At 34.3% G+C, this 26,081-nt stretch overlaps 1 protein-coding gene across 1 annotated transcript; it reads left to right on the top strand.

The window, feature by feature from the left end:
* The first annotated feature begins 5,107 nt into the window (after nucleotides 1-5,107).
* Nucleotides 5,108-25,100, top strand: LOC106672969 (sodium- and chloride-dependent transporter XTRP3). The gene is made up of 12 exons (XM_014404838.2): nucleotides 5,108-5,178; nucleotides 8,339-8,560; nucleotides 8,871-9,284; nucleotides 14,711-14,794; nucleotides 14,856-15,017; nucleotides 15,073-15,183; nucleotides 15,271-15,472; nucleotides 15,531-15,676; nucleotides 18,069-18,270; nucleotides 18,415-18,574; nucleotides 21,945-22,208; nucleotides 22,262-25,100. The coding sequence occupies exons 2-12, from the start codon at nucleotides 8,387-8,389 to the stop codon at nucleotides 22,443-22,445; spliced, it is 2,103 nt and encodes a 700-aa protein (XP_014260324.1). The 5' UTR covers nucleotides 5,108-5,178; nucleotides 8,339-8,386; the 3' UTR covers nucleotides 22,446-25,100.
* Nucleotides 25,101-26,081: the final 981 nt, after the last annotated feature.

Here is a 26,081-nt window from a genome sequence, read left to right as displayed (position 1 = left end):
GACAAATGAAATGGCCACGGAGAGCTTTAGTGAAGGTATACTTCATTTTTACTTATTAAATTCACTAGTTTTAGTGGTCCGCTTGACCAATTAATATATTTCAATTAATTGGTCAAGCGGACCACTCAAACTAGTGAATTTAATAAGTGATACGTAATCTGTGATAAGTAGGTTAATTTACTTATTAATTCTCAATTATTATACCCCAGTGAATTATTGTGAGGACTGCCATAGGGCAGGACCCACCCTCAAATGCCATGTTAATCAAACTTTTTGAGTGTGCTGTATATCAGTATGTATTAACCAAACATAAAATGTATGTACACAAGATTTAAATAAAATAATTTAAAAAAAAGGAGAAAGACTTCACGCAAAAAAGGTTTACGTTGCCACGGTGCTCACTCTACCTTCTCTCAAACAGCATAACCAAGAATTTAAAGCACAAAAATTAATAAAAGAAAAGATAGCCCACGAGAACATAGCATACAACGACGCAAAAAATTTCGTAAAACAAAACAAGTTATGCCCATATAGCCACAGTACCTAATTTATCGGACAAAATGGCGTTTCCACAAATACAATCCTCCTTCCTCTCTTGGACTAACGTAGGCAGCGGGAAGGGAATCAAACGAATTAATTCTTGCCTGAGAACGCACCCCAACCGATGAACAAAAAATTAAGAAGCCCCCTCATTTGTACCCCCAAAAAATATTGAAGGTGGTCTAATTACATACAACCCTTATCAGCCCACTCTAGAAATATTGGAAGATAAAAACGCTTCATTTAGCGTAATATGTGAAGGAGTCCTTAGAGTTATTAATCAAATAATGACAGATAAGGCTACATATAATAGGAAAAACGTGAACGTAAAAAAAAAACTAGAAGAAAAGTGATCATATTTTAAGAATGAGAGATCGAATTATGTGGAAAACAATCCGTTTGTTCTTATTCTTCGATATTTCTGAATTGCAATGAACAGGGAACTCAGAATGCCCAGAGAGTTTAAAAGCAAAATGCACACCTTTACTAATTCCAAGGTTCCAAAACCATAAATGGCCAGAAACCTTAAGAAAAGATAATTATTCAGAAATCGTGAGATGCGGTCTGGTGTGATGTAGGTTTCAGAAAAACATTTTCTTTATCGTGCGAACGTTTCGATCTTTGTTGAGATCATCTTCAGGGCTCAAAGTGTTTGTCTCCTGTGTAATTGTGCCATTCTTGCGTGACGTGTTGAGAGTGCGAACCTTAGAACCTTGGAATTAGTATAGGTGTGCATTTTTCTTTTAAACTCTCTGGGCATTCTGAGTTTCCCTGTTCATTGAAATTCAGAAATAGACGAAGAACAAGAACAAACGGATTGTGAGGTTAATAACTTAAACGAACACGATCTTACAGATGAGTGGCACGCTATTAAAATAAGGGAAACGACAAGAAAGTGGAATATGAACTTAGCACAAAAGGGCTCTCCACAATTTATAAGGTGTCTTCTTCCTAATAGCAAGTTATGGTGCAGCCGGATGGGCCAAACGACTACCGAGCAAAAGCAAAGCTATAATAGAGCAAAGCCAACGAATAGCTCTTATAAGAACCACAAAAGGATTTCAACACACGTCTTACAAGTTAATAGCCAACGCACCGCCAATAGATCTTGTCCTTAAAGAAAGGGTGGTCATCCACTAAAAAAAGAAAAATGAGGAAATTGATATTGGAGCAAGCCAAGGAGAAATAGACTGGTTCCGAAGCATAACTGGAAAGGAGGCTTCCCAAGAGTACTTGGGAAAAATGACAAGGGCATCATAGCAATAAAGGTAGGCTAACATCCAAATTTTTCCCCAGCGTTGAACGGAGACAAAAAGCAAAATGGCTACACCCCGACTACTGGACCACCCAAATGCTATCAAGACATGGAAACTTCGCAATCTATCTTCATAAATATAAGAAAAGAGAAAGCCCTTTATGCGACAGTTGCAGCACCGAAGAAGACGCCAAACATAAACTCTTCAGCTGTACCAAATTCAATGCAGAAAGAGAACGTTTGCGAAAGACCATCACCTCAGCAAAATGGCCGCCTAATCTCCATAAACTAGTCTGGGATATCAAATCATTTGCAGCACTAAAAGACTTTGCCTCAACTTAGCTAAAATGAAAAAGTCCCTTTTTATTCTATTTAGTAAGTCCTAAATATTGTTGTTATTGTTAGAGTTTTATTACCGTTATTTATTTATTTATTGCATAATTAAACATAGGTTTAGGTTTAGGGTTCCGGGCTGTTTTCCTCTTCTTAGAAAGAAAATTTTAGATAATATAAATATATAGAAAATAAAATCAAGAAAATGTAAATGTGCAAGGGGAAACCAGCAAGGGAAGACCTTTTGTTTTAGGCTTCAAAATGAAAATATTGTTCCTTCGAAAACCGACCAGCGGTCTCGCCTGAAGGAAAGATCGTTGGGAGGTAATTTTATCCCATTTATTTGAAATCCCTTAGATATACAAATTCGATTAAGCTAAATCGTTTGTCCGCCGGCATGGGGTCTTCCTCTGGTACGGCGGGGTGGTGGAAAGGGTATAAAAAAAAAAAGATGAGTGGCACAAAGTTTTTGGGAGAAAGCGACCTGGTCCACAAATTGCTTAGAGACCCGAGGCCAGTTGCGCGTTTCCGAACTACTGTGAGTAGTCCAATTCCTACAAGCAATCAATTTCAAATATTTTCTGACACCGAAACAAAAGATAGAAAACGTCCACCGATTTTTTTTAAAAATGTAGCGAATACTCATTCATTAACAAATTTTTTTAGAAACATAGGAGGCATCAATTCCTTCACCATAAAAAACACTAAAAATTATCCAAATCTACTGGCAGCAAACCCCAAACGCACCGGCCTTTTTTGGACAATTTTTGAAAAAAAAAACTCAAAATGAATTTCATACTACAAGAAGAAAAAAATTACACTGTATTGAAAGGTCTACACTTCTCTATTCTACAGGAATTAAGCAACAAGGATACAAAGTAGTTAATTGCATTAACGCTCTATCACGATTTGAACTACCATTGAACTTGTTTTTTGTAGACGTAAACCGAAACATATACCATGAAAAAATATATATTATCACACTATGAAAACTATGAATTTTTACTTCTGAATGCACAGTTGTATGTTTGTCTTCCTTCTTCTACTCAAGTTTCACTTATGTTATAAAACCATATATCAACAATAAAAACGGAGCGATTTTTGGAAAATAAAGTTTAACCACTCAAACTCACCAAATATGACTTTTACACTCTGCCGTGAGACTTGACCTAGCATACTTGTACAATGAACCTGTTCCTCAATCCGCCAAAGTTAACTATATAGGGCTTACAGTTAATAGAAGACTACCTTGGAATCCAACACACGATCAAAATTAGCAGACCCTCAAGAAACAATATGAAAATATGTTTTATGACCTACTTAACCGACAATAAAAATTATCATTAAAATCAAAACTTTTGACATACACATACTTACTAAAACCTATTTGTATGTAAGGGTGTATGTAACCAAGTTTATGTATCGGCCAAATATTCCAATATTCAAAGATTACGAAGTTTTCAATTCAAAATTTTAAGACTAATTGTTTCTGCCCTTTCTTACATAAAAAATAACACACTTCACAGCGATCATCACGTGCCAACAGTTTTTACAAATTTCAAAATCAAACTAACACACAAATACGATTACTCCATTCCCCACAATTACCATGTAAGCGACTGAAAAGAATATGGATTAAAAGACCTCTTATATTATTAAAATCATTTTATTACCAGCTACCAATGGGCAGCTTTCTCTATAATGCCCGTAATGCCACTATCAAAAATTGAAATCCTATATGCTGGTTGTGTATAATATATATATACAGTTGCAGATAAAAACAAATGAAGACAAAAAAAAAAACTTATAAACTTTTTAAATTCACTAATTTCGTGGTTCGCTTGAGCAATTAATATTTTTCAATTAATTAAGGTTTTTAGTTGAGATAAAAAAAATCACTATAGCTCAAGGGGTAGAGTAGCGGCGTATCAAGCCGAAGGTCGTGGGTTCGAATCCCGCTCGTGAAACTGACTTTTTTATCACATCTAAAAACGTGTGTGGTGTTTAGTAACCGTTAATCGATAATTATTCAGTAATCGTGAGAAGCGGTCTGGTGTGATGTAGGTTTCAGAAACACACTTTCTTTATCGTGCCAACGTTTCGAACTTTATTGAGATCATCTTCAGGGCTCAATAAAGATCGAAACGTTGGCACGATAAAGAATTTTCTGAAACCTACATCACCCCAGACCGCATCTCACGATTTCTGAATAATCAACTGAAAACCTTAATTAATTGAAACTTATAAACTATACTTAAAGTTATTATTGAACGTCGTAGGAAACGTCGGTTTTGCCTGGAACGTGTGGATTGCATAATTCGGATTTTCAGGCGTACGGAGGAGGTAAATTTACGTCCACTTAACTTTGTTTGTTTTCCAAACCTTTAATGAAAAATATGATGTTTATATGCCTTGATAATTGTTACTATGTACTTTACAAAGTATATTAAAAAAGTATATCCCGTAACGGGAATTTTCAGGAAAAATAGCCCCGCATAGAAAGTGTAAATATGTTAGTGTATTGTACTCCATTGCCTCCTTTTAGTTTTTCCGCGTTGTGTGTTATTTTGTAGACTCTTATTCGTGTTTTATTTACAAAAATAAAACGCAAACCAACCAAAATAATTAAGTTTGGCTGAAAAAAACCCAGAGAGATTGTGCATAAGGGGATGTCGAGTCATTTTTATTGCTCTTGATTAAAATGTAATACATAGTTTAATGTAATAGTTCGTATTTATTTTTTATCGAAGTAACAAAATTTTCAACATATAAATTTACTTTTAATCTAAATGTTAGTTCTCTTTTGCGTTGACGAAAAAGTACGTTTTTTGTTTGTTGGCGTTAATTGATTTTTCAACCCTTTTCCCTGAATTGATTTCGTCTCGGCAGCTTATTTCACGCCAGCCTCATATTGATACAGGCCCCTCCCTTCTCCCGTGACGTCACGGGACCCCAGCTTCCACGCACCCTCTTCCTTGTCGAATAATCGACCCGTTTCGCCAGTCTGCCAGGCGACAGGAGAACCCGCGGGCTGTGTAACCGAGGAACAGGTGAGTACTGATCACATATAAAACGGAAAAGGTGGAAACGCAATGAGAAAAGGAAGGAAGATAAGGTAGAATTGTAAATAAAGAAAACAGAAAAACTCGTATTGAATATCAGCCTATCTGTACGCTTTTTATCTTTAAATCGACATACAATTTACAAAGATGAAAATTCGATTTTAAACAGAAAAACCAACTTCTTCCTTAGTTATCTAAAACGAACGAAACGGCATAATACAAATCCATTCAGAAAGAAAATCCATTTGTTGCTGAATCGTGAAGCATGCCACATTCAGCGCCCACGTCGACTCCATTGTGCACATCCAGCCTGTTAACTATCACCCCGCCCCCTTTTCGAATCTCGCCACTTAATCGTTAAACCGACTGTTGGAATTTCCCTGGTGGAGAATCAATTCGATTAATTATTAACGAAGTTTGGTAAGGATGGTAAATGAAGCAAGAGGGCCTACACGTGTCATTTCGTACTAACGACCAAACTAAGGAATATAGATCTAGGTATATAGATAGGATTAGAAACATGCATTGGATGCTTTATGTCCTAATAATAATATTTACAGAATTTTTAGTTTCATGGTTTTATGACCATCCTAAACATCCAATCATCCCTACTTCTTTTACCCTATTAGCTTTTTTTATTTTTCAAACGCACTAAAATAGCGCAATTGGATGAATGCACCAAGGATGCCGATACCAGCAAGACTAGTCGTGTACGACCCTTGAGATTGCAGGCCTAAAAAATTTAAAAAAAAATTCGATCCTCAATTAAAAAAAATTTAACATAAGTTAGACGAAATATAATGCAAGTCAATTTATCGAATAACATATTATCTATGCATAGGTATGTAGAAAAACACACTGAACAAATTCACGTTGAACGGTAAGATTGTACAGGATGCAATAATTTATTTTCCCCTTCTTACTTTTTTTTAACTTTGTGAAATAACTAACGGAACGTAATAGTAATCTAAAATTGTAATTAATCATTTATAAATTACAATATAACTAATGCATTTTTTAAATCTGGATATATTTTGCAGGCCAATCGTTCATTAGTTCTATTTGGTTTTTGTAGTTATTTTATTTATCGTCTATTCAGAATTGTAGTTATTACTTTATATATTTTTATATATTTAAGACTTTTCCCGAGGATTTCGAACATTGTCAGCATATTTTCCGACGCATGCGTATATTCTCCAGGGTTGTAGGATATTGTCCCTTCACTGCTTATTTTACTAACTATATATGTGTGTGTGGATGAGTGCTTGTCGAAGAATTAAGTCATAATACGTAAATATTAATATAAATAAATGAATCGAGCATTATACCAATTATTCAGAAATCGTGAGATGCGAGGTGTGATGTAGGTTTCAGAAAAACATTTTCTTTATCGTGCCAACGTTTCGATCTTTATTGAGATCATCTTCAGGGCCTGGGATTTACAAAGAATGTTTAAATTTAACAAACACATGTAGGATGTGGAAAATTGTGATTTTATGCAATGCAAAAAAATATATTTTTTTATATTCAATCAAAGTATTTCTACTCACTCAAAGTGTTGGTTTTATGCGTAAGTGTGCCATTCTCGCGTGTCGTGTTGAGAGTGCCAGTGAGATTTTGCTGTTTTATGTTTATATACGTTGGATTTTGAAGGGGTGGGGAAAGTCGGTATAGAAAGACATTTTTTTATAAGGAGTCGGCGTCTTTGAGGTGAAAAGAGCCGACGAAGGGAAAAAAACGTTGGTTTTAGTTCAGCCAGATTATCCTTTCAGGATTATATAGACGGGTATAATTAGGAAAAAGAAAGAAGGCCCTGAAGATGATCTCAATAAAGATCGAAACGTTGGTACGATAAAGAAAATATTTTTCTGAAACTACACCACATCTCACGATTTCTGAATAATCATAGACTAACGGTCACTAATCACCACACATTATTCCAATTCCATTATTCCAATACGAATGAAAAATTTCTGTTTATTTGGCAATAATGAAACCAAAGAATTTAACAAGATAAAAGGAATTTAATCTGATAGACAAATGGAAAAAGACTAAAAGAGATGCAAAATTTTCGGCCACAAGCAAAGCCTATTTTTTATAATATAGTTCTGGGATAATTGACCTGATGTTTGAATAATATATCCCGAAAGCTTGAAGAGAAAAAACGGGTTTTGCTTTGTATGTGACCTCATATCGAACGGTTCTACTCACATAGAAACAATGATGCATATTGGATGACAAATAAGTAACAAGATAGTTAGACAAGGTAAATATAAAGGTAGATACATGATCGAAAGAGGAAGAGAGAGCGACAGCGAGAGAGAGAGAGAGAGAGAGAGAGAGAGAGAGAGAGAGAGAGAGAGAGAGAGAGAGAGAGAGAGACAGGAAAGAGAGAGGAGACAGAACAGGAGTGGATGAAGAAGACCATAACCTTTAATCTATTGTAACCTCACACTCTTCCTAAAAAATCGTAATCCGAAACTGTTGGTTTTATCTAATTTATCAACTAAACATGAATCCCATAAAACATATAACTGAACCAACAGTATTGTTTACTTGAAAGATAAAATATATAAACTCTCCGTCGACAACAAAATACTCCCATCGGAATAGTGAAATTGATTGGGCAGAACCTTTCATAATATAATATATAAAATATGGGTTTTATATAATAATATGGGTCTGAGGGGCACAATTAAAATAATCAACCTTGATAACCAAAATGGAAAATACCAAACAAAATACCATAAATGAAAATGGGCCACACAACAGAAATAATTTATACTAATAAAAATCAAATGGATACAAATCTGATTTGACTGGCTTTCAGCTGGATTTTTTCTTATTGTTTTTCTTTCAATGCCTAGGTTAGACTGAACTGTCCGTTCTCGCTTTCCTGCCTCCAGCAAGGAGGGGAGAGCCTGGACATAATTTGTTGTCATAATCTGGAAGTGTGGCTGAATCGATTGGGGCCACCCTGTATATATATATATATATATATATATATATATATATATATATATAGTTTTTTTTAAGTTTCCATAATCACAATAGAAGTTTTATAAAAAATAAGGAGAACACTTTTTGTTGATTTTTTAAAATTTTTACATTTCCTTATGGAAAAAACTCCTTTAATCTATTTTTCCAGGAGTGTGATGGGCAGGTGAGGAAGTGAGGTAAACGAACGAGACCGGATATGGCAAACACGGCTCACCTAGTCCGCCGGCAGAGCTCCAGGGACCTCAACCCCCAGCGTTCCCTGGACCGGCTCGAGCTCAGGGAGATGAGGGGGCGTTTGGTCGCCCTGGAAAACGGCACCACCTACGGTGCGACAAACACGGCTTTTGACGATTCAAGCCCGAACACGAAGGTAAAAGAAGAAAACAACAATTTGATGTACTTCCGTTTAAACTAGTGGTTCCCAAACTTTTTTGACCCATGGATCCCCTTTTTATAGTGAAAAATTGCCCACGGACCCCAAAGTGAAAAAGCGACATAAATAATTGCATAGTATAAAAATTACGGATTAAAAAAAATTGTTGAAGAAGTATTTATTGTTTTGCATGTCTAAAGGGGTTGGAATATTCCTTTCTTCCTATGTCATATCTGGCAATTATTTACAATAAATTTATAAATATTTTATCGTGTTGTTATAATTGTGGTTGTTGCTTGGTTCCAAGGCTGCTTTGAAAGTGACTGAGAAGATCGAGGAGAGTGTTGACCCTAAGAACTTATTCAGGCCGGAGTGCGGCGAAGACGACAGAGAATCCTGGGACAGCAAACTCACTTTCCTTCTGGCCACTGTCGGCTACGCCGTCGGACTCGGAAACGTCTGGAGGTTCCCTTACCTGGCGCAAAAGAACGGCGGAGGGGCTTTTCTCGTCCCTTATTTCATTATGCTCGCCGTCGAGGGTATACCGATTTTCTACTTGGAGCTTGCCATAGGGCAGAGACTGCGGAAAGGGGCGATCGGCGTTTGGAACCAGGTATCACCGTATTTGGCAGGAATAGGCATCAGTAGCGCAGTTGTTTCCTTCAACGTCGCCATCTACTACAACACCATCATCGCCTGGTGTCTTTTCTATTTTGTACAGGTAAAAGCTGCCATTAGTTCCAATCCATCAGCACATACTTCATGCATTACAATATCACTACTCTCAATGACTTTTTCTTAACTATGTAATACATTTCACCTTTCGACAAGTATGTTCCCTTTTCCAACAAAGATACTTGCTTTCATAAACAATCTATTAAGTCTTAAAGATTTACACTTTGAACCATGGGCACCAGAGTTTATGCACTTGAAACAGAGGATTTTACCGTGTCAGATTGCCAAGCTTCAGGGTAGCTTAGTTAAATGTACAGAACAGAGGTACACCTGGTACAGGAAAACAAACCAAATCAAGGAAAGAAACTCAATATTATACAATCAATTAAGGTTTTTAGTTGAGATAAAAAGTCAGTGTCACGAGCGGGATTCGAACCCACGACCTTCGGCTTGATACGCCGCTACTCTACCACTTGACCTATTTAAGGAATTAAATATTATATATGCACGTCATCAGAGTTATTTGAAGGAGAGAAGGTGATGTGAAAAGTAGTAGTCAATACTTGATCAGTCGCGGGTACATCCGCTAAATTTAAAAAGTTTTAGTCTTATTTTAATATTTGTATTTATAAATCATGTCGTGCTTTGTTGGATGTTAAGCCTGTCTCTCATTATCTTTCTCATGACTAGGTTTGGTATTTTTCGGAATATTATTTCTCGTTATGAAAAAATTGCCCTGTAAAAATTATTACGGTCTGTTCGTTGGTTATTTTCCCGGTCTGATATTTATTTATGCCCTCCAGAATTTCTGCCTCCCATTATATAATATGGTTTGTTAATTAATTATTTTGAACGGTTATTCTGTGAAAAATTGTCCAACTTGGCCGAAATCTCCAGCCGCTCTACTTCATGTAAGAGATTATTCAGAAATCGTGAGATTCGGTCAGGTGTGATGTAGGTTTCAGAAAAATGTTTTCTTTATCGTGCCACCGTTTCGATCTTTATTGAGATCATCTTCGGGGCCTGGGATTTACAAGCATTGTTTAAATTTAACAAATACATGTAGAATGTGGATAAAAGTGAATTTCTACAATGCAAAAAAATATATATTTTATATTCGACTGAGTTTACATGTGTCTGTTCTGTAATTGATGCTGTGTTTATCTCTTTTGATGTAAACCATTTCTAAAAAGTTACGTTTATGTTTGTTTTGTACTGTGTGTAATAATTTTAGATTGTTGAAGTCGAAATTGTTTTTGTGTTCAAAATCGTGGGTAGCGAGTGCTGAAGGATTTTGCTTGGGTTTTTGCCATCATAGATATGCTGCTTTACTCTCTTATCGATATATTGGGATGTGAGACCGATGTAAGTTGCCGGACAGTTTAAACAATTGATTTTGTAGATTACGTCAGATTTATTTGTTATTGGTGTGGGATCTTTAATTTTGGAAAAAAGTGTTTGAATTGTTTTATAGTTTTTGAAAGCTATTTTAAAGTTATCGGACGAGAGAAATGACTTTAATTTATGTGATAGGCCGTGAATGAATGCCGTGGAAATGTATGTTGGTTTGTTTGTATTTGATAGATTTGATGATTATTAGTACTAGTGGATGATGTTAGTGTTGAGTTGTAGTCGTTGATTATTCTGTTGATTGTGTTTAGGGTAGATACTGTTATGGAGGATCTGTTTGTACATCTATGTTCTTGTGGTGAAATGATTCATGGCTTAGGATAATAATTATGTGAATTAACCCTTTGCCCGTGTTTATTATTGTATGAAGAGGATGGTGAGATACTTTGATAAGATAGAAATACTTTGATTGAATTTAAAAAATATATATTTTGCATTGTATAAATTCACTTTTTTCCACATTCTACATGTATTTGTTAAATTTAAACAATGTTTGTAAATCCCAGACCCTGAAGATGATCTCAATAAAGATCGAAACGTTGGCACGATAAAGAAAATGTGTTTCTGAAACCTACATCACATCACACCAGACCGCATCTCACGATTTCTGAATAATCATCTACTAACGGTCACTAATCACCACCCATTCATGTAAGAGTTCATACAATTGTGTCATAGTCGTCGGTTTAGTTGTGTAAGAAAAATGTGCCATGATCTCTGTGTTGACCCCCTGTAAAATAATGTGAATGTACCCTGTAATGAGTAACGACTTTCATTATAGTCGGAAAGTAAATGCGCGGGACTTTTTTTATTGACGTCGTATATGTGTTTATCAGGAATGTGTGAGTTTTTAAGTTTATAAGTGAAGCTTAATTTTTACTTTATTTTATATAAATATTGAATTCCGACCAACTAGTGGTCTACATCAGGATTTCGTTGATAATAAAAGGTGAATCGTTTCAGAATGCTTGAAAAACGCAGATTAATTTTTCTATCAGCGACAAATGAGAAAAATTGGCTTCAATTGCAACGTGACATAACAGACTATTCAAACGTCTGTCGAATGTTTGTGTTTATGGGTGCCCACAGTTTTGAGACTTTTCCTTTATTCAACAAATTTAAATGTAGTTGACTTCACAGACAAATGACCGTTTGTGGTAAATGGATTCAAAGAAGAATTCAGACGATCAGTCGTGTAACAAGTGGTGTATAAAGTTGAACCCCCTGTTGAGCCATGGCACAAAGTTGGCAATTTACCAACCTTAATGTTTCCAACTATAAAGATTTCCCATTTTCGACATAATTATGACTTGAATGTACAGAAGTCTATACATTTAATAGACTGAAATTAAAAATTAATTTGTTGGAGTAATTCAATAGTAAAACAAGGAGACTAATATATCTCAATATTTTGAATCAATTGACGCCAAAAATGTTTTATAATGTGTGCCAATTTGTTAGTGTCCTCCTTATTTTTTCAAAACTTCTTAATCTAAACAAAATTTAAACTATATTTTTAGCATAAGTTCTATTTTTATTAAAGTGTTAAAAAAAAGAAATTTTGTTTGTCCAATGGTAATCTCCATTCCTCTTCCTAGTACCATAGTAGTAAATTTGATTTTATGAAAAAATACATAAAACCATTTGAAAATTATTTCATGATAACGTTACATATACATAGTTTCATCGTACTAGTATTTCTAAAAAACTACCCAACCAAAACAAAGTCAAAACTTTTCTTAATTAATAAATTTTATTTTTTCCAAAAGGTAACTTTTATTTTCATTTGTAGGATCAATAAAGTTATATGATTTTATGAAATTTGCGAAAGCCATTTGAAAATCGTTGCATGAAAACTTTAAATCCACAGAGCTTCAACTTACTAGTTCTTCCTAGTTTTTTCAAAACTACTCTTCCCAGAAATAAATTCTAAACAGTATTTTTCTTAGGAAGAATTATTCAGAAATCGTGAGATGCGGTCTGGTGTGATAGGTTTCAGAAAAACATTTTCTTTTTTGTGCCAACGTTTCGATCTTTATTTATTTAGAAATCGTGAGATGCGGTCTGGTGTGATAGGTTTCAGAAAAACATTTTCTTTTTTGTGCCAACGTTTCGATCTTTATTTATTTAGAAATCGTGAGATGCGGTCTGGTGTGATAGGTTTCAGAAAAACATTTTCTTTTTCGTGTCAACGTTTCGATCTTTATTGAGATCATCTTCAGGGCCTGGGATTTACAAACATGTTAAATGTAAACAAAGTTTGTAAATTCCAGGCCCTGAAGAAGATCTCAATAAAGATCGAAACGTGTGTGGTGATTAGTGACCGTTAATCGATATTTATTTAGAAATCGTGAGATGCGGTCTGGTGTGATGTAGGTTTCAGAAAAACATTTTCTGAATAATTATCGATTAACGGTCACTAATCACCACACTTAGAAAGAATTTTACTTTCAAAAATTGCAAAAATTACAGTTTTTTTAAATTTCTTGAAAAGTTAAAAACAGTTATTTTTGCTTCGTCGTAGGTAACCTACATTTTTCTTTGCACTATCATAACGTAAATTTTATTTTATGGAAAACAACCAACTAAAATCATTTGAAATCGGTGTTTTACCTTGTTTTCTCAAAACTATTCAGCCTATGAAAGGAAGTATTTTTCCTAGGATAAATAATACTTTCAAGCATTCCAAAAATTATAGCTTTTGCAATTACATCACAAGTTAATAAACGAAATTTTTGTTTCGTCGAAGGTAACCAACAGTTTTATGTGCAGGATTTATCAAATACATTTTATTTTAAGAAAAATGGCGAAAAACTATTTGAAAATCTATAAAAATAAAACTTTTGCTATACCTAGCTCAATAGTTGAGATCCTGTATGTCTAACGTGTTAATATACCAATTTTCGCCATTTTTTATAAAATCGAAGACTTGATAAATCTACAGTTACGGTGTACACCTGGTCAAACATAAATTTAGTTTTTTAATCTATTTTAGTATCTAAGTTATAATTTACCTTATTATCATGGTAACAGCAAATATAATTTAATGACATTTAATGAATACTTGAATTTTAGTAATAATCCAACGTATTTTTATTCTATTCCTACAGTAACTCTGAAAGAAGGGCGTTTATTTATTTATTTGTTAATTATAAATAAAAGTATTTTTAGTATAAAAACCAAGAGATAATTTATTACCGTTTAACATTTATCATGAATATCTTGATATATATTGTACGAAAAAATGATCTTACTAATAGTAATACATTTTTTATAAACTGGGTCAAGCCATTGAATTTGTGGGTTTTTCTATATTGAAAGACATAAAACGCCTCGAAAAAACAAACAAATTAATGTAGATTTTTCGTTTATCATTTTTCTTAAATATAAGTAGTGATATATTTTATTAATGATAATATATCTTTAATAAAATAAAGGAAATAATGAATTTCTGAGGTTTTTTAAACTGAAATGACATAAAACATATTTGAAAAAAGTGACAACATGCATATTTGTTTGGTGATGTTCTTCATTAATAATAACTGATTATTTGGAGATCGTGAGATTCGGTCTGGTGTGACGTAGGTTTTAGAAAAACATTTTCTTTATCGTGCCAACGTTTTGAGCTTTAAAATTAATTAAGGTTTTTCGTTGAGATAAAAAGTCAATGGCACGAGCGGGATTCGAACCCACGATCTTCGGCTTGATACGCCGCTTCTCTACCACTTGAGCTATCGTGACCTCGATCCAAAAAAACCCTTAATTAATTGAAAGATTTTAACATTTTAACCAAATTTTTCCATTTTAACCCTTGCAACCATTTCCTATTTTATTTTGACGCTGATGATGATCATTTGTTGTTTAAGTCTTAAACTTTGGACTTGTTTATTGTTTAATGTACATGCATTCGGCCTGAGCCACTGGTCTTTTTTTCTACGTTGAGTAATTTTTGAGAAAACCAGAGGTATACTAGTATGTGAACACTCTTTACACAATCATGCTGTTATTTATGACTAAATAACACAGAATAAAGTAGAAATTATATGGTTACTTTTTGTACAGAGTTTCCAGGCAGAGCTTCCTTGGGCGGAGTGCCCGAACAAGTACCATCCCAACGGTTCATACTCTCCAGAGCCTGAATGTGTTGTAAGATACTGCATTATTTTATTTTTTTATTTTGAATGGTGTTAACTTTTGTGATTTTCAGGCCAGCACGCCAACGCAATATTTTTGGTACAGGACCACTCTAATGGCTTCTGAAGACATCAATAGCCCTGAAGCGTTCAACTGGAAAATAGCCATTGCCCTCGTAATTGCATGGATTCTCGTTTATATGTGTATGATCAAAGGAATCGCATCTTCTGGGAAGGTATGTCTTCTAATATATGTTATTGGCAAACAGGTCATACTGAGTTGTCTGTTAGGTTGTTTATGTCACTGCGACCTTCCCGTACATAGTGTTGATAATATTTTTTTTCCGCGGCGTCACGCTTCACGGGATGGGCAACGGGCTCCGTCACCTTTTCACGCCAAAGGTATAATCCTAGGCGTATTTCAAAAATGAAATAATTTTGTATAAGCCGCTCTCTTTTTAAGTGTCAATGTCTATTTACGGTTGAAAGTGGCACACGCTGTCTGACCCGGTTGTCTGGCTGGAAGCTGGGACACAGATTTTCTTCTCGCTTGGGCTGGCTTTCGGCGGACTGATCGCTTTCTCCTCCTACAACCCGGTCAACAACAACTGCTACAGGGATGCGATTATGGTCTCGATGACGAACTGCTTCACGTCCATGTTCGCTGGGATCGTCGTGTTTTCCATCATAGGTAAATAATTCAACAGCACTCAATAAAAAAGAAAAATTTGATATCCTTTTACTTATAGGTTTCAAAGCGACGCTGAACTACGAAAACTGCCTTGCAGAACGAAATTCGACGGCCCTTCTTGCTCAGATGACTCCGCTGCCGACTTTATCCTCCACTGAAATCTCTGTTCTGCCTGAATGCGATCTTGAGAAAGAGCTGGACAGCGTAAGTCAACAAAACTCTTTCATATTATGTTTTACGATGTTGATTGGGATTCGGGTTGTGGTCTTCAAACATACAATGTTATTACATCAACGCCCAAGCTTTCGACAAGTTTTATTGCCTTCTTCAGGGGAACTACAGAGACATAGGGACATAATCATTTAGATAGTTATAAATTGTACAAATAGTTATAAAATATCAGTTTTTTGTTACTTACAGATACAAAGTCAAAACTTAAACACATTGCGCATTACACGACACAAATAAATAAATAAAACCTCTTCTTAACAGCCTCTTACATATATAGGCATTTTTTAAAAACCAATAACAATTACTTAACAATTAATATTCTTTTGGTACATAAATATTACAGGCGTTTGACTAGAAAATTGTGTTTATCACGTTATCAGTGGGAGGTTCCCCACACTATCACAAAATGATAACAATCATTTCCCACAATTTTGAAAAACAAGATCTTAATTTCTAATACATTGGTAATTCTATGTTATCACAGCCTGTTATAATATATAAATAAATAAATAACTAAATAAATAAATAAATAGATAAATAAATAAATATGGACGCAAATATTGTTACGATCTTTTGAGAGAGACCTTATCTGTTTCTATAATCCCACTGTACATCACACTTAAATTATTCAAATCTGTTTTTAAATTACAAGCCATGTTATCCTGATGAATAGATATCATTTCCCTCAAAAGTCTACGACCTGTATTTTGTTTTGAAGCCACGATTTTGACTCCATCGAAGTCAAAATTATGTTTCGTAGCGTGTGTATGTTTGGCTAGTGCTGTTCCCGGCCTTTCTTCATCGTTGCTATCATACTTATGTTGCCGCACACGTTCGGATAAATATTGTTTTGTTTGGCCGTAATACACCGTGGGACATTGTGCACATTTAATGCGATACACTACATTAGATTTTTGTAGTAGAGGTTCTTTACATTTAAGTTTTGTGTAAAAATTCTTACCCACTTTATTGTTAAATTTGTAAACAATTTTTACATTATCTATTTTTTTCTTTCAACAGTTTCTTTAACTTACTTGATGTTCCAGCTACATATGTAACTGGTTGATAAAGTTTCCGCTCGACAGTTATATTCTCAACCCTTGTTGCTCTTGTCTTGTTTTCCATTAATCTATTTATTAATGATCTTGGATAACCATTGTCTATTAACATAGAGCGCACTTTTTCCTTGTTCTCACTATGGAACCGATCATCACTCAATTTCAGAGCCCTATCCATGAGGTTAAAAACTATGTTAGCTTTCATTTGAAAGGAATGGTTGGATGAGAAATGTAGCATCCTGTCCGAGCTGGTTGGTTTCCAATACCAGTTAGTTATTAATTTACCATTATCTCTAATGACAACTACGTCAAGAAAAGGAAGTTTCCCATCCACCTCAGTTTCTTGTGTAAATTGTAGCGACGGGTGGAAAGAATTAAACGCCTTCAAAATGTCCACCAGCTCACTCTTTTTTATAATCAAAAACAAGTCATCAACATATTTCTTAAGAAATTTGATGTGAAATCCAAAATTAAGACCAATCCAATCCAGTAGCTCGTTCATTACAAGGTCCGCAAGCACCGGTGAAAGAGTACCTCCCATGGCCAGACCTTCTTTTTGTGTATATATTTGATCTTCATACTTGAAGCATCCATTAAATGTAGAACTTTAGAACTTGCGTACATATTTATTTATCTATTTATTTATTTATTTATTTATTTAGTTATAACAGGCTATATATGTATAATAATAGAATTATCAATGTATTAGAAATTAAGATCTTGTTTTTCAAAATTGTGGGAAATGATTGTTATCATTAGGTGATAGTGTGGGGAACCTCCCACTGATAACGTGATAAACACAATTTTCTAGTCAAACGCCTGTGATATTTATGTACCAAAAGAATATTAATTGTTAAGTAATTGTTACTGGTTTTAAAAAATATGCCTATATATGTAAGAGGCTGTTAAGAAGAGGTTTTATTTATTTATTTATTATATATGTATATAGTTTGTTTGTATACATATCGTGTAATGTGCAATGTGTTTAAGTTTTGACTTTGTATCTGTAAGTAACAAAAAACTGATATTTTATAACTATTTATACAATTTATAACTATCTAAATGATTATGTCCCTATGTCTCTCTCCCTGAAGAAGACAATAAAACTTGTCGAAAGCTTGGGCGTTGATATAATAACATTGTATGTTTGAAGACTACAATCCGAATCCCAATCAACATCGTATGAAGGCTGGTTGATCGCACAACAAACATTATGTTTTACGTTCATCCTTTCGTACTTGGTCATAAAGACTAATGTGAACATACAATCTTCAGACCCAAAAAGAACATAGAATTCTTCTTTTCAGTCTGCAGCAGGAACAGGCCTCGCATTCATAATATTCACCGAAGCGATCAACCAATTCCCGGGAGCTCAACTCTGGTCCGTGCTCTTCTTTCTGATGCTGTTCACTCTGGGTATTGATTCACAATTTGGCACCCTCGAAGGCGTCGTTACGTCCATTGTCGATATGAAGCTCTTCCCGAATCTCAGAAAAGAGATATTAACAGGTGAAATAAGTAATATTGTGTTAAGTAAACACTGAAGTATTCAAAACCGCTTTTACCAATTTAAACTGCAAAGCTCGGAAAATCTTTCTGTAAACGTTTTAATGTAACGTATCACCCCAATTTAACCAAGAATCTCTATTTCAGGTGTTATGTGCTTAATCTGCTGTTTAATATCAATGAGTTTCGCTCACGGCTCAGGAAATTATGTATTTGTCCTGTTCGACAGCTTTTCTGGTAACTTCCCTCTTCTGATGATAGCCCTGTGCGAATGTATTGCTGTTTCTTACGTCTACGGTTTAAAACGGTGAGTTTTAGCAGTTAAATAAACCACATTCAACTTACTTTATACTAAAACCAGTTTTTCGTAGTTTGACTTTTTTGTGAGTGTTCAGTTCTGTTGATGATAGGATAAAAAATGAAAAATATTTGGATTATTATTTACTATTTAGTGTGCCATCAGTAGAATTAATAGATTAATAATAGAAGATGATGGGGTTTGGTCTGCGAGTTGGCGAACTCATGTTGAACCGGCACACGGGCACAACTGGTCTGTCTTCAGTCGCGGGTTTTTTGTTTGAGTTATTCAAACGCGTTTCGGCATTACGCCATCTTCAGTGAAAAACTGTCCGTCATTTTGTCTGAGTAAGGTTTATATAGTATTGCATCCGTCGCTTGTCGCTGGGGGCGTTGCGTTAGGGGGCGTGGTCTTCGTGCTCGTTGATCGGTCTCGGTGGCGGTTCCGTTGTCAGTTATTATTTGTGCGCTGTTGGTTTTTTGCTTTTTCGTCGTGTTGGTTACGATGTTTTGTTCTTCCGAACGTTTTCATTTTTTGTTATGAAGTGTTTTTAATGGTGTAAAGGTGGTGTGTGAATGTGAGTTTGTTTGTGCGTTTATAAGTTTTCCGTCTTTAAGTGTTATTTGTTCGTATATCTCGAGATTCTCCAAAATGTTTAGTTTTCGTCCTTTTGTGCGTTGTGTATTAATGTCATGCTTTTTCTATTGTGTTTGGCTCGTGGTTGTAGTGTATTAAGTGTGTGGCATAATTTGATTTTCCGTCAGAGGCAATGAAGCGACGGACGCAATTCTATTCTACAAAACCTTTCTCAGACAAAATGACGGACAGTTTTTCACTGAAGATGGCGTAATGCCGAAACGCGTTTGAATAATTCAAACCAACAACTCGCGAGGGAAGACAGACCCAGTAATTCCCTGTGTGCCGGTTCAACATGAGATTAATAATAGATCATGAGGGGTTAAGTTAATCTATTTGAAACAGCGTTGGTTATAAATGGCCGTGTTAAATTTACTCATTCTTCTTTTAACAATTATTAAGTCGTTGACTGTCACTGATTCAATTATTTTTCTCTATGTTTCATGGTACTATAGGTTATGTAACGATTGAGCAGTTATGTAGCATTCGAAGATAATAGTGGCGGCATAGGTTCCTCTTCATTGTCCAATAACACCCTTGAATGCCACCTCGCCTAACTATAGCAATGTGTACGCCAGTTTTGGCAAGGGATCTTACCTCTGGAACTTCGAGAGTTCGTCCATTTCAACTTTTGTTTTCTGGGCCCATTCCACTTATAGGAGTCTATGTTTGTCCTTGTTCTCTCAAGTCTAGATTAAAGTCTAATATATGGTCTTGCTTAAAGTTTGCCAGTTGCCTCTGGGAGCAAGTAAAGCAGCCGTGGGGTTTTTCCTATTTTCAGGCCGGACCCTGGAAAAATGTAACCATTGGAGTGTGCAGACATTTATATTTCATGGCTTAAATGAATACAAGTTTATGAATTGTCGACATCATTATCAAAACTTAAGGGCCTCCCTTGAAATAAAAAAAATGTAATAAAATAAAATGTGGGTAGGCCAACAAAACCAACATGTCTCGGCTAGGTCATAACTATGTTTGGGTTAAAGGGTTTTATTAGTGAGTGTATTTACCCTATTTAAGGCCTTTGTAGATATATAAATAGGGAACACAAAAGCACACATTAATATAAATGCAGCATTTTCCTGCATAGGCAACATATATGTACGAAAGTAATGTAAAAAAAGTGCCTTGTGTAACATTTTCAGTCATAGTACAAGTATGTAATTGTACTTAGCCCGTTATTGCCTCTTTGCTAGAATTATTTATTTTTTGAAAAATAAATATCTATTCTTTGCCCTTCTTTTAATTTAGAAAATGATCGTAGAAAAAAAGATTATATTTTGTTTTTTATATGCATCATTTTATTTTATATTTTTATTTGTATGTTTAAATTATGTTGATTGTATAGATCTTCTTAAGTGTCCTATGCTAGTAATATAATTGTGGGCGACGTTAATTATTCTATGAGTACTTTTAGAAACATATCTATATAGCAATGGGTGAGAAAGCCACTTGGCCCGTCTTTAAATAAAAGTCCAAGCGGCACAAAAATCATCCGAGGCGCGTGAATTTAAGAATTATATTTATTTATTTAAAAAACATCTACTCGCGTTTCGCGGTCTTCTTTCTTCTTTGAGCGAGGGATCTGGGAACGGTGCCACTCTCTGACAACCTCCCAGCAGGTGCAGATAGGTTGGTAATAATTGTAAACGCATGAACATAAGTTTTGTACATATGGTCTTACTTGGGTTACATTTAGAATTACAATTGTAGCAAGTTATTTCATCGGGAACTTTGGATATGTCATACGTATTTTCTTGTTTATTATTATTCAGAAATAGTGAGATGCTGTCTGGTGTGATTTAGGTTTCAGAAAGACATTTTCTTTCTCGTGCCAACGTTTCGATCTTTATTGAGATCATCTTCAGGGCCTGGGATTTACGTGCATTTTTTAAATTTAACAAATACATGTAGAATGTGGAAAAAAGTGAATTTATACAATGCAAAAAATATATATTTTTTATATTCGACTGACTTTACATGTTTCTGTTCTGTAATTGATGCTGTGTTTATCTCTGTTGATGTAAACCATTTCTAAAAAGTTACTTTATGTTTGTTTTGTTCTGTGTGTAATAATTTTAGATTGTTGAAGTCGAAATTGTGTTTGTGTTCTAAATGGTGGGTAGCGATTGCTGTAGAATTTTGCTTGCGTTTTTTGCCATCATAGATATGCTGCTTTACTCTCTTATCGAGAAATTGGGATATGAGACCGATGTAAGTTGCCGGGCAGTTTAAACAGTTGATTTTGTAGATGTGTCTGGTGTGATGTAGGTTTCAGAAAGACATTTTCTTTCTCGTGCCAACGTTTCGATCTTTATTGAGATCATCTTCAGGGCCTGGGATTTACATACATTGTTTAAATTTAACAAATACATGTAGGATGTGGAAAAAAGTGACGTGATATGTTGGGCACTCTCAACACGACGCAAGAATGGCACACTTACCCAGAAAACAAACACTTTGAGCCCTGAAGATGATCTCAGTAAAGATCGAAACGTTGGAACGTTAAAGAAAATGTTTTTCTGAAAACTACATCACACCAGACCGCATCTCACGATTTCTGAATAATCATCGACTAACGGTCACTAATCACCACACATTTCTTGTTTATTATGTTCTATGCTTCCGTAGCAAACTTCAGCATGTAGTGTACTAAAAGCTGAGCATTATTGCAGAAGATGTAATTGTTGATGTATCATTGAAAAATAAGAAAAAGTGGAGGGTTTTTAAATTGAATTGACAGGTTCGCAGATGACATCGAACTTATGACAGGGACCAGGCCTGGTCTGTACTGGCTCGTCTGCTGGAAGTACCTTTCACCTCTGGCTATGCTGCTGATTCTACTGGCTAGTGTAGCCGATCTGATAACGCAAGGTAGCGGATACCCGGCGTGGATAGCCGAAAAGGGCGACACCGTCCTAAAAGAATGGCCGATCTGGGCCGTACTCTTGATAATCCTGTTGGTTACCGTGGCCGTCATTTGGATACCCTTGGTTGCTATCTGCAGGTAATGTTTTCCCTGTTTTGCACCATGTAAACAGCTAACAGCTTACGTCGTAGGTGTTTCGGGATTGTGATAATCGACGACAACGAGAAAGCCTGGTTCCCGTCCTCAGACCTCAAAGAGTTCCACGGGATTGTCGAACACGAAGTGACTACAGCAGAGACACTCCTCTTCTGTATACGGCCTGATGGGAGCGAAGGGCTCTGCTGCCCAACATCACCGCCCGAAGAAGACATTTAGCCTTTTTAAGGGTGTTGTCTGTAGTATTCAAAATTAAACAACAATTTTAAGGCTTATTTAAGTAACAAGTGTTTTTGAAAGTTCTTAACTGTTTTTAATAAAGGTCCTCTCGGATTTAGCATTTTTAGCTTTTGTTTCATAAAACGAGGACTTGTGACAAGATAAATTCTAATTTCAGAAGTGTTACATTTCAAAGCCTACAATAATAAATTGACAGTCAATTCGAGCATTTCGCTTCGAAATATATGTACGACAATATTTAAATTTAGGATCAAGAGCAAGTCGACGTATTTTAGTAGAGTAGTGTGAAGTTAGAGGAATGGCAGGGCTCTTCGTGGAGAAAAACACGAAATAAAATTATGTTATTTATGCGAAGGGTCCGTTTGTTATTGGTATTCGGTTCTCGTACGTTACAAAGATGAAATTCACTATATGACAATGAGATTATTAGTTAAGCACTGTCACTGAAAGCCATCAAGGGAGTAAATTAATGCATTCCAGGTCATTTATTTAATTTTTACTTTATATACTCCTTCTACCGACAAGAACAAATTAAATTTTCATCAATACATGTACCAGGACTAATTTTATTTAATTATTCTTAATTAACAATTTATTTGGCTTAAAACCGTGACTAAATATGCTTATACACAATATATTACATTTTAAACCCTCTCTGTACTTTGCTACAGACTAAAAACAAAAAATTATTACTGTAAAGTAGAAAGTACTATTATACGATAATAAATAAAATAATAATTAATATATTTTAATGTTTTAGAAAATTTTTTTATTAATCAGTGTTCAGTCTCGTTTTTCCATGAAAATAAATATGAACACAACTGAAGGGTTATCACATTCTTTTTTGAACTACTTTGCAAATTTTATTAAACAAAAAATTTAACTTCTTGTTTGACAATTTGAACATGATTTTCCTGTATTATCGCCTAATAAGTGTGTTTTTAAACAGTGATTATACATTTGTTGGAATGATTTGCTAGATTATATCGTGATGTTGATTTTTAATCGTTGAAGTTATAAAAAAAGAGTAAAATATACACGGATTTTCTTGGCTTTTAGTGACTAGAAGTGGTAAAAATGCTCGTTACAATTAAGTAATAAACATATAAAGTGCATTTAATGTATCTAAGGAGACGTTAACAATAAGGAAATCATAAACATATCCGGCCTTACAGATTGATGTGACAAATAAAATATATAAAAATTAAATAAATAATAAAGTTACTATATAATAAAAAAAAATCGACACCTCTGACAATAATTCATGTCGTTGAGATTTTGTTTTGTTATATTTAATTGTTATAAAAAATATTTTAATTTTATAATACAGTCGGGATAGGACGTCCATAATATGAAGTGCACTTCCACGTGCTTCCAAGTCTGAAATTTAGCAGTCATAGTATGAAATTTAGAAAGCTAGCAGGTCAAGGAAATAGAAAAAAAAGGAATTGGTAATACTTATAAAAATAAAATGTAGATTCAGGTTGGAAAAAGCCTTTTTAGTTTTAGTTTAGCCGTTCAACGACGCTATGGTTGTGTCTATCGAAACCAGATTTTTAGTGTAGTTTTCTGTCAATTAGTATGTTCTGTATATAATAATCCAATAGCGTGTTTATTAATTGTTCAAATAATTGGTAAAAATAAATGGAAATAATTATATAAGTCAATAGATAAGTATTTATAAATACTAATCTATTCGTGTTATTGCTTTTTCTGTTTCTTTCGACGTTTTAGTGCCTTTTACTTTTGCTATTACAATTATTTTTTTTCAAAATGTCTTTATCTCGGGAAAATAAAAATGTCGGGCAGAACTATTCATTCGGGAAACTAATATTTTCTTTTACAAATAAAATGTGATAAATATCTCGATAATTCGGTGCCGAAAAAAAGTAGTCGTTGACAATAAAGAAATATTTAAAAATCGATTTTTTAATATAATAATAAAAATACGGAAAGTATAATAAAATAACTATAAATTGACAATAATTGCATTTTTTTTATGGTAAAATCGTTTAATATAGGGCTAATAATTTTTTTCATCATTTCGAAAACCTACAATAATTATCGACAATAAAAATCGATTAAAAGAAACCAAAATTATTTAACAAATGTAAACATATCTTGTTCATATCTTGATATAGTAGTCAGTGTTTTATTTTTTGAGAAAAACAAATTTTGAATGACGTAGTTTTGTACATATTTTCTTCTCAACTTCGCTTTTTGTTGTGTCACATTTGCTTTCGATCTATGGTCAGAAATTTTAGATGTATTTTGTCAAAATTATTTATAAGTGTTAAAAGAATAAGTGTCGTACATCGAACTATTGTGATGTAAATAAGTTGGAAATTTTGGACAAAAATTATAATATCACTAGAAACAGGTATAAAAACGTCATAAAATAAAACAAACTGCATCACGAGCAAATCTTGGAAAACCGAAACAGCACGCAACGAAGGATAATAACTATCAAAATTGTCTCGTATATTTTAATGTTGTAATAACTTATAGGAATTGCAATTGAGGGCTAAAATTCATTAAGTAAGTCTGTTGTAAATAATTTAAAAAATGAAATTAAACAATTAATAGAACTTACATCATAAAAGTCAAAAGTTGAATGTTGAAATAAAGATATAAAACAAACAAAAAATGGACTTTTTTACCTTGCCTTAATAATATAATTATTTGCAGGAAATATACATTGCATTCGCTAGTAAATATAGTTATTTTTAACTTTATAAAGAACTGTATACAAATAATATGCAGAATATTGGGCTCGAATGAATGAGATATATTTTGTATGACCTACTGGGTTGAATGGTAATGATAAATGTGAAACAGTTCTTATTTCTATCATATAGAAAACTCTGGAGCAGTGGGAATATAGTTTATTGTGTGTATGTCATTTATTAGCGTGAATTGGACAGGATTCTTCTATTACCAGGAGAATATCGAGTATTCTGGGGCAGTGCGAGTATTGGTTAGTGACAAAAGGTGATTTATTATAGTGCGTTTCACTAGCTTCTTCGTTTGTTTTTAATGCTTAGTTTTTCACACTGGCAAGAAAGGACGCTTCCGATCTATCCATCGGCTATACACGGCAGTAATAAGACCGAGAATAACCTATGGATCACTAATCTGGTGGAACAAAGCTCAACAAAAGGTAGCTACCCAAACATTAGGCAGCATACAAAGACTAGCAAACCTATTATCAAAGGGGCAATGAGAACAACCAATACGAATGGTGTTACGCAGTACAAACTTAGCTAAACCTACCTAAACTGGAAATATTCATACAAGGAGTGGCTAGATAAAGCTCAATTAGGCTCCAGAAACAATTAAATTGGAATGGAAATAAACAATTCGGGCGTAATACCATAATCAATAAAATCAGACACCCATTATTAGAAATGGGGACTGATTATATGATCCCGGAAACAAACTTCACAAATTCCTATAAAGCCTCAATAGACTATAAAGTAAAGGAAGAACACTGGAGAGCACCAGAAACACTTTATGAAACTAAGGAAATATCAAAAGTCTAAAAAAATATTTGAAAAGTATCTTTTTTTTCGATTTATCCAAATTGAAGCCTCGGTTGATTCGAGAATTGCGAGT

Source organism: Cimex lectularius, unplaced genomic scaffold (assembly GCF_000648675.2).
Source record: "Cimex lectularius strain Harlan isolate CLEC.00 unplaced genomic scaffold, Clec_2.1 scaffold203, whole genome shotgun sequence".
In the NCBI taxonomy this organism is placed as follows: domain Eukaryota; kingdom Metazoa; phylum Arthropoda; class Insecta; order Hemiptera; family Cimicidae; genus Cimex; species Cimex lectularius.
Note: the sequence above shows the minus strand (reverse complement) of the source record. Positions and strands in the feature narration are given on the sequence as shown.

What these genes read in the sequence shown, in the direction of transcription:
- LOC106672969 (XM_014404838.2), top strand. Translation starts at nt 8,387, where the DNA reads ATGGCAAACACGGCTCACCTAGTCCGCCGGCAGAGCTCCAGGGACCTC. An exon ending in GTCACCTTTTCACGCCAAAG is followed by an intron (nt 15,184 to 15,270) that starts GTATAATCCTAG and finishes TACGGTTGAAAG; the next exon opens with TGGCACACGCTGTCTGACCC. An exon ending in TACGTCTACGGTTTAAAACG is followed by an intron (nt 18,575 to 21,944) that starts GTGAGTTTTAGC and finishes TTGAATTGACAG; the next exon opens with GTTCGCAGATGACATCGAAC.